Below are 13391 nucleotides of genomic sequence, written 5' to 3'. Positions count from 1 at the left end.
AAAAAATTATCCCAATAATATATGTTATTAACTAAAAGCAAACAATTAATCTCAAAGATCTTGTATTCCTCCCTGAAGGGCCATAAGGAGTGGATAAGCTTCAGCTTGGAAAGAAGAGAAGATTAGTGGTACTGCAAAACATAGTTTTTTTTTTTTTTTTTTTTTTGCAATGCTGCAAAACATAGTTAATTAGGCACATATGTGAAATTATATAATAAGACACAAAGTAATGAACAATGAGATTGTATAAAACATCACATGGTGTGTGAAATTATAAATCCCACAAAACAATCATATAGGTCATGATATGAATTTTTTAAGAGGCAAGTATAGTATCTTTTATGAGTAAGACTCATAAAAGTATGGTCAATCCCACAAAAATTATAGTTGATTACTAAATAATTAAATTTTTAATTCTATTTGGTGACAATAAAAATAAGAAAAGATGTGTAATTTCTTTTTTTTTTTTTAAAAAAAAAAAAAATAAAACAAACAATTAAGGTGAAATTAACAATGATTAGAGCTAATTTGAATTGCATTTACTTTATATGGTTTAATATAATTTAATTCTCAAATTTTAATTTTCACGTGATAGCGGATTTACTAAAGAAACTTACATTTGGGCTAAGACATATAAATCTCAACCTATATGCAAATTTTTTACTCTCGTGATAAATTTAAACACATAGGAGGCTTTAAGCATAAAAATTCTAAATTAATGTTACATAAATAAATCATATAGGTACTCTCGTCCTATATCGAAATCTATGTCTATTTTACTATATCATAATCAATTATACTCACTTCTCAGACTTTGCATTGAAATCATTAAATAATTAATTGGTGATCAGATAATTAAAAGTAATTAAGTACGAAACACAATAGAACAAGAATCACATACTGGTCGTTTTTTTATCATTAATTTAAATGTCATGTTCAATGTTGCTTCGCCATCTACTATAGAAGACGATAAACCTTTATTCGATGATGAAACAGAATATCCAATTACTACTATAGAAAATACTGTACAAATTTCATACGAAACATTGATGAATATCAATAATACTGAAGCCCTAATTACCATTCAAGACATGTTTGCTGCGGTCTATCTTCCTTCTTTCTCTTTTATTATTGATGAAATTATTGATTGCGGTAGAAAAATGATGAACAATAATAATTTGAATGAAGAAGTCGGTGTTGATGTTTACGTTAATGTCTTTGTTAATGAACTACCTCAACTTGATTGGGATGATGATGATGACGACGATGATGACTATAATATGGATGATTTTCCTATTTGTTTTGTGGCGTCGAGTGAAGAGTCAATTGAAAAATTAGAAAAAGTTCAGGTTAAAGATAATCCAATTTTTTGTTCGATTTGTTTGGAGGATGTTTCGGTTGGTTCAGAAGCTACTAAGTTACCATGCACTCACGCGTATCATAAACAATGTGTTGTTGAGTGGCTGCAAGTTAGTAAATTTTGTCCCAATTGTAGAGTTGAGATAGTTTAATAATCATGTGGTACTTAACAAATGTTTTCTTATATTTATAAGCTTATATATAATGTATTTTAATTATTAATCGATGAAAAATATAGTTAAATATCAATTTCATGAGACAATATCAAATTAATATGAAGAAATTCTACTTTCTGTTTTCTCATTACGTATATTAACTTTTATTTCTTCACATATAAGAATTTGATATGACAAAAATATAGTCGGATATAATTAAAAATTAAACTATGTTTTATTAATGTTAAATATTAAAAATTAAAACGAAATGCAATTTTTATTAAAATAACACAAACTAATTACCTTAATTTCCTAATAAACTATTAGGTGGCGTTTGGTTGGGAGAAATGAAAAGAAAGGAATAAGAATGGGAAGAGGAATGGAATAAAATCTAATATATGTATAAAAAAAATTGATGAAAAAATTATTAAATTTTTTCTCATCATGCATTAGAATGGTCTTTCTTTCTATTTTAAAGTGGAATTGTCATTCCACCAAAATGTTAGAAAAACCATTCTATTGGAATGGTATTCTAACATTTTAATATGCAACCAAACAAAAGAATGGAATGGAGATTGTTTCCTTTCCATTCCATTCTATTTCATTATCTCCAACCAGTGTTGGGGTATACTCTTCTTCTTAGGTAGCGTTTGGTTGAGGAATGAAAATATAAGAATGAGAATGAGAATAGGAACGAAATGGAATAACTTTAAAATGCATAAAAAAATTGATAAAAAAATTATTAAATTTTTCTCATCATGTATTGGAATGGTCTTTGTTTCTATTTCAAAATGGAATTGTCATTCTACCAAAATAATGGAGAGACCATTCTATTGGAATGACATTCCAATACTTTAATATGCAACCAAACAAAGGAATGGAATAGAATTGTTTCCTTTCCTCTCTATTCTATTTCATTATACCTCCAGTTTAAATATATGCAGGGATTGTATTTAGTAAATGCAGCTTAAGGAGATGGCTGCTCAGTATTTCATTTATATAGGAAAAGATGAATACAGAGAAAGGAGCCAAACGGCTCAATACAGCTGGACACAAATACAGAGAGAATATTCTAACAACCTTGATCCTGTAATGATTACACAATCATAAATCCTAACAGAATTGTACAGGTCAGCAATCCTTGAGGAGAAGGAATTTGCACACGTGCTGATGCTGATGGAAAACAAGTTGCTGGTGCAGGATATAGAGCAGAGGTGCACTGTAGGTAATTTGCTATTCCTTAACAGCTCCCCTCAAACGAAAGGGTGAGTTCCTCACACCAAGTTTGTCAATAAGGAAAGCAAACCGAGAATGAGAGAGACCCTTTGTTAAACAGTCTGCTACTTGATCGTGTGAGGGGATGTATCTTACTTCCAATTGTCTCTGAAGGACTTTATCTCTTACATAGTGCATGTCTATTTCAATGTGCTTCGTCCTTGCATGAAACACAGGATTAGAGGCCAAAGCACTTGCACTCAAGTTGTCACACCATGTTACCGAGGGAGCAATCAGAGGAAAGTTAATTTCTTTGAGAAGTGACTCGATCCAGGAAATTTCTGCAGCAACATGTGCAAGCGCTCTATACTCCGATTCGGTACTTGATCTTGATACCACTTGTTGTTTCTTTGATGACCACGAGACCAGAGTTTCACCCAAGTAGACGCAATGACCAGCTATTGATCTTCGATCATCTGGGCAGCAAGCCCAATCAGCGTCTGAGAAGCCATTTATGGTTAGTTTGTTGCTGCAGGTGATGTGCAAACCAAGATGTTTGGAGCCTTGTAGATACCTCAACACTCGTTTAACTCCACTCCAGTGAGTATTGGTTGGCTGCTGTAAGAACTGGCTGAGCTTGTTCACAGCATAGGCAATGTCAGGCCTAGTGTGACACAAGTATTGCAAGGCTCCAACTGTACTTCTGTAAATTGTGGGATTTACCATTGGCTCACCATCTTTTATTGACATAGGCTTCCCTGCTGTCATTGGAGTAGGACACGTCTTCAAGTTCCTCATGTTGGTTCTTTCTAGGATGTCTTCAATATATTTTGTTTGAGTTAGATAAAGTCCCGATTCATCTCTGTACACCTCAATACCAAGGAAATAGTGTAGAGGCCCCAGATCCTTCAAGGCAAACTGCTTGTTCAGTTCTGAAATAAAGCTTGTCATTTTTGTAGTGTCACTTCCTGTAATAATGATATCGTCGACGTATATTAGGACAAAGAGAATGAAGCTTGTTGACTCGAAGAAGAACAGTGAAGTGTCTGACTTTGAGTTTTTGAATCCCCACTTCAGCAATGCACTTTTGAGCTTGTCAAACCATGCTCGAGGTGCTTGTTTCAAACCGTACAGAGATTTGTTCAATTTGCACACATAATTCTCTTTTCCTTTTTCTTCGAAACCTTAAGGTTGTACCATGTACACATCTTCTTCAAGATCACCATTCAAGAAGGCATTATTGACATCTAGTTGCCTTATATCCCATCCTCTTGATACAGCCAAAGTGAGTATGATTCGAACAGTAGCAGCCTTTATTACTGGACTAAATGTTTCTCCATAATCCACACCTGGCCTTTGATGAAAACCCTTTGCCACAAGCCTTGCTTTGTACCTTTGAAAGGTATTGTCAGCATTTCTTTTAATCCGATAAACCCACTTGTTTCCCACCAAATTCATCCAGCTGCAATAAGGCACCAGCACCCATGTGTTGTTCCTTTTAAGTGCTACGACTTCACAATCCATAGCTTTCGACCATCCTGGATGTTGAAGAGCAGCAGCAACACTATTAGGTTCAGTATTGTCGAGAGAATGTGAGCTTTGACTTAGGAAGATTCGAGGCTTAAATATTCCAGCCTTGCCTCGAGTCACCATGTGGTGAGTAGCTGGTGCAGCTGGTTTTTCCTGCTGCTGGACAGATTCTGCTGGTGGAGAATCAATGCTTTCTGGTTCAGGATCTGTGACATAAAACTGATCGATGTTCATACCAGTATTGTCATCATCAGTAGAGTAATGAGCTTCCCTTCCTAAACCTGAAGCACTGCTGGAAACAGAGGAATGAGACTGCTGTGATCGTGACAGAGGTGCATGAGGGTGTGCTTCACTGAGTGCTTGTGTGGCAGTATCAGCTACTGGAATGGAGGGTTCATTATCTGTGGCAAAAGTGGGAAGGAGAGACCAGGATGATGTGTGAATCACAACTGGTTGTGGTGATTGAAAATTGTTTAGAAAACCATTTTCAAAGGGAAATTCAAGTTCATTGAAAACTACATCTCTAGAGATGTAAATTTTTCCAGTTGGAGTGAGGCATTTGTATCCTTTGTGAGAGGTGCTATAACCAAGGTTGACACACTTCAAGGAGTGGAATTGAAATTTGTGTGACTGATACGGTCTAATACATGGAAAACATGCTGAACCAAACACCTTGAGGAATTTATAATCGGGTTTGACTTTAAAAAGGACTTCATGTGGTGACAAGTGTTGTAAGGTTGGTGTTGGCAGCCTATTTATGAGAAAGACAGCAGTGGTGAAAGCATCACACCAATATTTTAAGGGCATTTTAGCTTGAGCAAGTAAGGTCAAGCCCATTTCAACAATGTGTCGATGCTTTCTCTCAGCACGACCATTTTGGGCTGAGGTGTGAGGACAAGGGTGTTGAAACTCAATGCCATGAGTTTTGACAAAGTCAGAGAAAGCTTTGTATTCTCCTCCTGAGTCACATCTGATACTTTTGATTTTCTTGTCAAATTTATTTTCAACTAAGGCTTTGAATCCAAGGAAGGCATTTAAGGCATCAGATTTGAACTTGAGAGGATAGAACCATGTAAATCTGCTATAGTCGTCTACAAAGTGTATGTAGAATCTGTGATTTACATTGGAAGAGATGGGGGCTGGTCCCCATAAGTCAGTATGTATAAGATCAAGAACAGAGTTAGCTCTAGAATTAGACAGATTATAAGGAAGGGAGTGTGCTTTGCCGTACTGGCAAGCATCACAGAAGCCTTTCATTTCATTCTTAGAAATTCTTACATGACTTGACTCTAAAACTTGACTCAACACACGAGTTGATGGATGGCCTAAACGCCTATGCCAAACATCAACTTTAGAGACACGATTTCTACTAACATTAGACCGATTAACACACTGGTTTATAGCAGTATTTAAAGCATAACAGGGACTTGTCTGATGTAAATCAGACTTTGTGGAAAGAAAACAAGGAAAATACGACTGAGACTGTGGTGAAACCAGCTGATATAACCCATCTTTAAGCACCCCTTGAAGCAGCACCTTCTTTGACACCTTGTCCTTCACCAAACAAAAACCAGCATAAAATTCGATTAGTATGTTGTTGTCATTTGTTAGTTTAGAAATACTAATCAAATTTTTGGCTATATCAGGAACCAACAGCATATCTTTCAGCACCAGTTTATTTCCTATTTTAGTGTTTAGAAAGCCATTTCCAACATGTGAAATTCTAAGTTTATTACCATTACCCACTGTGACCTTTTCTTTACCATTGTAGTCTTGTTTCTGACTCATGGTTGAAGCATCCGAAGTAATGTGATTGCTGGCTCCACTGTCGGCAAACCACGCGTCACTCTCCAATATCTCAGGGGTAGCAATGAAGGCATTGTGACTGTTTTGAGGTTGTTTGTTTGGAGGTTGAGAATTGTTGGGGTCAGAACCCATAAAGCTTTCATCAAAGCGATTGTAACACACAGCAGCAGTATGTCCATACTTGCCACAAACTTGGCAAGTGGGTCTTGGACCATTTGTACGTCCTCTGCCTCGAGATCTTCTAGGATTACCACCTCTGCCAGAGTATCTACCTCCTCCTCCACTGTAGTTTTGATTCTGATGAGAGAAAACACCACGACCACGTCCAGAAGAGTGCCCTGAGTTGGTTTTCGCAGCCATGTTTGCTTGTGGAACAGCACCAGAGGCTTTGTTGTTTGAGTTCAAGGTCTGTAGTCTTTCGATTTTACTGTCAAAGCTGAGGAGAATATCCTGCAGCTCTTGCCAAGTTGTTTTGGGTCGAGCTTCGATTAGAACAACAATGGAAAGGTACTCAGCGTCAAGGCCCGATAGCACATTAGCCACAAGGTGTGCTTCGGGATAGGGGTCTCCAGCAAGCGCGAGTATGTCGGCCCAATTCTTTTTCTGTCTTAAGTATTCCGTCATGGGTGTCGATCCCTATCGAACCGTCTGAATCAGAGTTCTGGTGTCGTCCATCTTCGATTTTGAGTATGCTCCATATAAGCTTTCCAGGTCACGCCACAAATCTGCAGCAGAGGCTGAACCCATTACTTCGGTGGCTATGCTTTCTGTCATGGAGCTGTAAAGCCAGCCCATGAGCAATTGATCATTAATGATCCAGTGTTCGAATTCAGGGTTAACTTGTATGATTTCTCTGGAGACGCCATTGACAGTGACGGTTTCAGTTGGTAGAAATTCCAGAGGACATGGCTGAGTGCCATTTAAATGGCCATGGAGTCTGTGACCCCGAACGATCGTGGAAACCATAGTCTTCCACAGGGTGTAGTTATTTCGATCGAGTTTTAGGGAAAAGGGCTGATTGAGGGTTGTGAGTGGAGGAAGATGTGTGTGTGTGTTTTGAGAAGACGAACCACCATTTCTGTTGAATGTAGGTCCCTGGACTGCAGAGCTTTCTTCAGAAGCAGCAGTCGGAGCTGCGTTGTTTCCTCCATCTGGATTGGTAGGGGTAGACATGGCACGGGCCTGATAGCTCTGATACCAAGTTTAAATATATGCAGGGATTGTATTTAGTAAATGCAGCTTAAGGAGATGGCTGCTCAGTATTTCATTTATATAGGAAAAGATGAATACAGAGAAAGGAGCCAAACGGCTCAATACAGCTGGACACAAATACAGAGAGAATATTCTAACAACCTTGATCCTGTAATGATTACACAATCATAAATCCTAACAGAATTGTACAGGTCAGCAATCCTTGAGGAGAAGGAATTTGCACACGTGCTGATGCTGATGGAAAACAAGGATTCGGGTGCGAGGATATGAAATGTGCAGGTGCCTTGTAGGTAATTTGCTATTCCTTAACACCTCCAACCAAACGCCACCTTAGTTACACGTTGCTACTACGGCTAGGACCCATTAATTGTCAGTCTCCACTTGGTGAATTGAAATTATTGGTTTCAGTCAAATGGGCAGAGAAAATAAGGAAAATAAAGAAATGGGAGGTAAAATATCAAATTCAAATGATGTATTCATTCATTCTTTGGGAGATAGATACACAATGATAGAATACAGTACTCAAATTAGGGTTTCTGAATTGTCAAATTTTCATGAAAAAATAATAATAACACTTCAGCATAATATGAGATATTTTAAGAAGTTACAAAAATAAGGGGCAGACTAGTATACCCTATATTAGTAGTGCACGATTCCGACTATTCATTAATTACACTAATAATTGACTCTACAAGTTTTAATATGTTGCCAAAATTAGTTGAGATCTTCTCTTATGCCATTAGATATGAGTTTAATATTAGAGGACATAGAAACGTATAAATTTTATGATTCAAGTAAATAATAAATTAAAGATTGTGAATTCTCATATATTATTTTCTTAAAATTATTCGTCTAGTGTCTAATGATATTTTATTTTATTTTGTAGATACTTCATTATCAACTACTTCATCATTTGAAATTGCAGACTTTAAATATAGCTTGCTAAAAGTTGGAGTTGGAAGTTTGTATTTGCTTGCATGTTAGTTGTAATTTTATAATATTGTTGTTGAAATTTAATTAGTTTCAAGTTTATTATTTTGTTTTAATTATGTTGTTGAAACTTTAAAAAGATTATTGACTTATTGTTGTTGTTATAACTTTATTAGTCTCAAATTTATTGTATTTTCTTAAGTATTTATGTATTGCACCTGTGTTGAGTGATATGAAAATCTTGAAATGATGAAAGGGAACGTAAACATAATGAAGAAGAATAAAGGCTCAAACAAAATTGAAATGGGATACTGTACAGTTGAAATTAAAAGTTATATTTCACTTAAAAGTTAAAAATTCAAAATACAAAAGTAATAAAAAGCAAAAATAAATATCGTAAATTGGAAAAATAAATAGAAATGGGAGAGTTGTTGATACATTGATGGTGTACTTGATCACATTAGACATTTATTATTATTTGGGAATGGAATTGAGATTTCTTTTGTATATTGTGAAGTAAATAAGGTTGCTCACGTTTTAACCAATTATACTTTGACTAACAAAACTAGAGTCATGTGGATTATAATTAATTTCTTTTGTGCTAATCTCGCTTTACAAGGACACTTTGATTTATTGAATGAAGGACTTTGGTTTAAAAAAATAATAATAATTACTACAGGGGAGCCTTTAATTACGGTGTACAAATAAAAAATTTGAATAAAAAAAATAAAAAATAATATATAAAATAATTTCTTGTATATTTTCTGAAACTAAAAAACTAAAGGAAAATTCTACAATGCACCCCCTTAAAATAGATATATTGATGCACCCCTATCTGTTTTAGCATCTGAAATAATTTTTTAGTCAAATTTTTTCTCATGGTCATGTATGTTATAGTTATTTAAGACATCCTGCAAAATTTTAAGAAATTTGGAAAAGTTTAACACGCCGAAAATTATGTTCAAACAGTATGTTGCACGCGTGACTGTTTTATTTTATACGCGTGTATGTTTGAACATTGTTTTCTATATTGTAAATTATTCCGAATTTTTCAAAATTTTGTAGGATATCTTAAATAGCTATAATGTACATGAACATGAAAAAAAATTAGACTAAAAAATTTTTCTGAATGCCGAAACAAGTTAAGGGTGTATCAGTGCATCCCTTTTAAGAGGGTGCATTGTAGAATCACCCAAAACTAAATATTAGGGCAACTTTTCTTTTTTTTTTTTTCGTTTTTTTTTTTTTTAAATTTAAAATTTTAAATATTTGAATATAAGTAACCTTGCCGTCATATCATCCCCTTTGAATTCCATATCATTTTGTTCATAATGGTGGGTGATTCTGTGTCTCCAACGGCAGTGGAAGTGATGAAGCATTGGCCCAACCAACCTCAAGGTTCTTCCTTTTTCTTTTTTATTCAACTCAATCTCTTTTCTTGGTACCAATTATTATAGTTTTCTTTCTTTCTTTGTATGTGTCATACTTTTTTAATTAGGGTTTTTCATTAATCTAAGAAAACGATTTTAAACTTGTATATGATTGTTTTGTTATGTTCAACTTGAGAGTTTAACCCTAAAATATATATATATCTTAAATATATGAAGTTGTCTTTTTATATTATCTAACATTGGTTGACACAATTAAAATTGGGTTTTATTTTATTTCTGATTATGTATTTTTATTGTAAAGTAATAACTAGCATATTAAAGAATGATATAATAACTACATATTTGTTGTTTTAGCATTCCTATTGGGCACCAATAGTTCGTATAGCGATATTACCTAAAAATTATTTTATTAAGTTATGTGAGACTCGATATTTAATTTCATTAATAACGGTATAGCACCGAGAAAAATGCTAGTCACCAGTAATACCTTTTAGCAATTCTCTTATTGTTTTGTAGAATTTTCAAGGTGCATAAGATATGTTTCTCCGGCTCACTATTTGATATGAAAGTTGACTCCTTCAGCTCGCTATCAAAGTCAAGGGGAAACTACAATAGTTCTTCTTTCGAAGTTGGAGGCTACAAATGGTATATTTTAATTAGGCATTGTACAAGGGAAATTTGATTTTCTATACTTAAAAATGTTCAATTTTTTTTTTTTAAACCAATACATTTTACACTACAAAAAAAATATAACACTTTTTTCAAAACTCCAAAAATACCCCCCTCTATCTACTTTGTCTCTCTCTCGGACCGAACAAAAAAAAAATGCACATAGTCCGATGGTCGGACCACATGGTCCGATGGGGTTCGACCAATCGGAATATTCTTCTTTCTAGAGGGGTTGAACACTTAGAACAAGTACAACGGAATGAATTTTCTTCTTGGTTTTATAACAAGCTTTATGATCTTCGAAGATTAGGATCTCCAGAGGCATCTGATGAGTTATTCTCTTTAGCATCAGGGTCCTCCAATCTTGTTGCCTCGTACCCTGGGTGTGTTGTAAATGGAGTTAGATTTTTGTGTCTTAAGAGGGACGAGAACAAGAAAACTCAAAACAGTGGTGTTTCTGTAGTGGGAGTTGAAAATAAAACTTATTATGGCCAATTGGAAGAAGTTATTATGATGTCATATCTTAGTGAATTTTCTGTTGTATTATTTAAGTGTAAATGGTTTGACACTAGTCGACCCTCAGGTTGATTAAAGTCTGAACAAAACATCATTAGTATCAACACTAGTTTTGAAGGGTTCAAAGATGATAAATTCATTTTAGCAAATTAGGCTAACCAAGTTTTCTACATTGAGGATCTCAAAAACAAATTTGACTGGAAAGTCATCCAAGAAGTTCATCATCGAAATGTGTGGGATATTCCGCAATGAACATTTGGAGGATATTGAAGTGGATGTTATGCATGATACAACTTCATCTGATTTCCAATTGTTTGTTGATCTTGGTCCATTACCAGAGATCAACTTTCAACGTATAGGGGCTCCAACAGAGTTTGTGGATATTGATAATAATCCACTCGATGAGGATGACACAGATGAAGTGGAGGAGGAAGACATAGATGAAGTAGATGGTGAAGAGATGGAAGAAGTAGTGGAGGAAGACAAAGAAGAAGTAGATGAGGAAGATGAAGATGACAATGAGAGCAACGCTAAAATTGATAATTTAGAAGAAATTTATAATGATGATGATTATTATAGTGATGAATAAGTGGTAATCTATTACATATATATTGTTAATTAGTACTTTATTATATTATGATATTAAAATTATTATAATGTTTCTAATATTTATATTTCTCAGATATGACGGATATTGCTCGTTCTCACGGGGGTGATGGAGGAAGTGATCCTCCTCTTGGTCCGACAAATATTGGAGCTGACTGTGTGCGAGGTTATATAATTTAAAACATTTAAGTTATGTTATTAATATTTATGGGAATATACTAACTTATGAATATTTAAACATGACAAAGAAATTTCCTCCAAAGAAACGTGGACACCATAAGGGATTAAGCACACGAGAAAAGCGAGAAAACCTCAAACGTCCACTGCCTGTTGAATGGGACATCAAAGGAAAGACATACAAGGAGATGGGTCCGTATTGTTCAGACTTTTCAAGGGAGTTAGGATTGCTCGTACGACAGTACACGGATCCAAACTACCTAAGTTGGGCAGAAGTACCTGACTCCATATGCTGGATGCACTTTAGACCAATGGAAAAAGGCCATTGAATTTTTTGAACTACCTAATGTGAAGGTGTTTTATTTTTATTCAACCTCAATTGAATTTTTACTAAACTATTTTCATTTCACATATTAATATCTCCATATTTATTTTTGATAGAAACGTTCAGAGATCAATGCATTAAATAGGAAAAAATTGAAGGAGTTGAGCAATGGAGGATCTCAATCTATACCTGCTTTGCGTTATAAAAGGATACGATTAATTTATAATATAATTACCTCCTTACATTCAATATTTAAAGTAATGAAGCTTAAGACGAATGGTACTCTTTCTGCTTATTGAAACATTACTAGCTATAATGTAATTGCAAACATTACTTGCTGTATTGTTCTTGGTGATTATTTAATACTTCATTGTGCTATCAAAATGAATTTACTTGATACGTATAGGCCTATGTATTTTAATATAGATATAACTAGAATTTTGGTGGACTGGTATTAATTATGTCGCTCTACATCTAGTTGTTGCCTTTTTCCTTGTTGAAACTTAATTTGAGGCTTTTAGCTATGTGTTTATGTTTGTGACTAAGCTGTTTGTAGCTACACGTAAATATAGTATAAGATGGTAGATTGTTGTTTACATTTTCTGTAAGGATAATCAGAATGAAGATTAGGAGAAATCTTAACTATATGCCTTTGAAAATGAATGGACTTAACTTTGCACCATTGCATAAGGGTATGTTATCTCTGTTTCTTGTAGCTTGGTTTAGAAAATATGTGATGAGAAATGTTAAGTACTATCGGTTTTAAATGTGTGTATATGTAAAAATGGTATTAGGTATTTTGGTAGATTTTTGAATTATTTGTGTTTTGTTGTTATTACTTTGAATAATAATAATAAAAATTACATCTATATCACAGCGTGATCCGGAGTCTGGGCGATTGGCACCGATCCCAGATGCTTGGCAGGCCACTCACCATAAGCAGGGCAAAGGATGGGTGACCGACACTGCTAGAGAAACATGGGTATATTTTAAACAAATATTATCTTTATATTTTTTGTCTAAATAAATTTTATAATTAATTTAAATATTATTGTTTAATAGGAAAAAATGATTGCCATACGTGAGACACAACAAACACAGTCCATTCCAAATACTGAAGTGTCAGGCAATGTCATTAATCCAGAAGACGAAGATTTATTACTTGTGCAATCTGCTTTTGGAAGACATCGTGGGCACCAAAAGGGTTATGGGCGTCTAATTAGCACAAGAGAGATGACAGGACCACCTACATTTACCGAACCTCCTCCACCTCAGATTGGTGCATATGTTGGAGCTGATGTCATAGCTGATATGCAAGAGCGGATTAGACAGCTGGAGGAATTGGTTAGGACAAACGGTGACTCCGAGAACGCAGAATCCACCTCAACAATCTGATCACTCTGATGATGGAGGAGCGAGTTAGTAGTTGTGTTTATATATCATGTTTATTTTTTTCACGAACCATTTTATTAGCATGTTAGGTAATTAAATTTATAACTT

The 13391-nt window shown here is 34.7% G+C and overlaps 1 protein-coding gene across 1 annotated transcript; it reads left to right on the top strand.

Annotated features, from left to right (window-relative positions):
* Nucleotides 1-932: 932 nt before the first annotated feature.
* On the top strand, nt 933-1511 carry LOC133034077 (uncharacterized). Its single transcript, XM_061109094.1, has one exon. It carries the CDS (start codon nt 933-935, stop codon nt 1509-1511), a length of 579 nt encoding a protein of 192 aa, XP_060965077.1.
* Nucleotides 1512-13391: the final 11880 nt, after the last annotated feature.

The sequence above is a fragment of the Cannabis sativa genome, chromosome 2 (genome assembly GCF_029168945.1).
Source record: "Cannabis sativa cultivar Pink pepper isolate KNU-18-1 chromosome 2, ASM2916894v1, whole genome shotgun sequence".
NCBI classification, from domain to species: domain Eukaryota; kingdom Viridiplantae; phylum Streptophyta; class Magnoliopsida; order Rosales; family Cannabaceae; genus Cannabis; species Cannabis sativa.
Note: the sequence above shows the minus strand (reverse complement) of the source record. Positions and strands in the feature narration are given on the sequence as shown.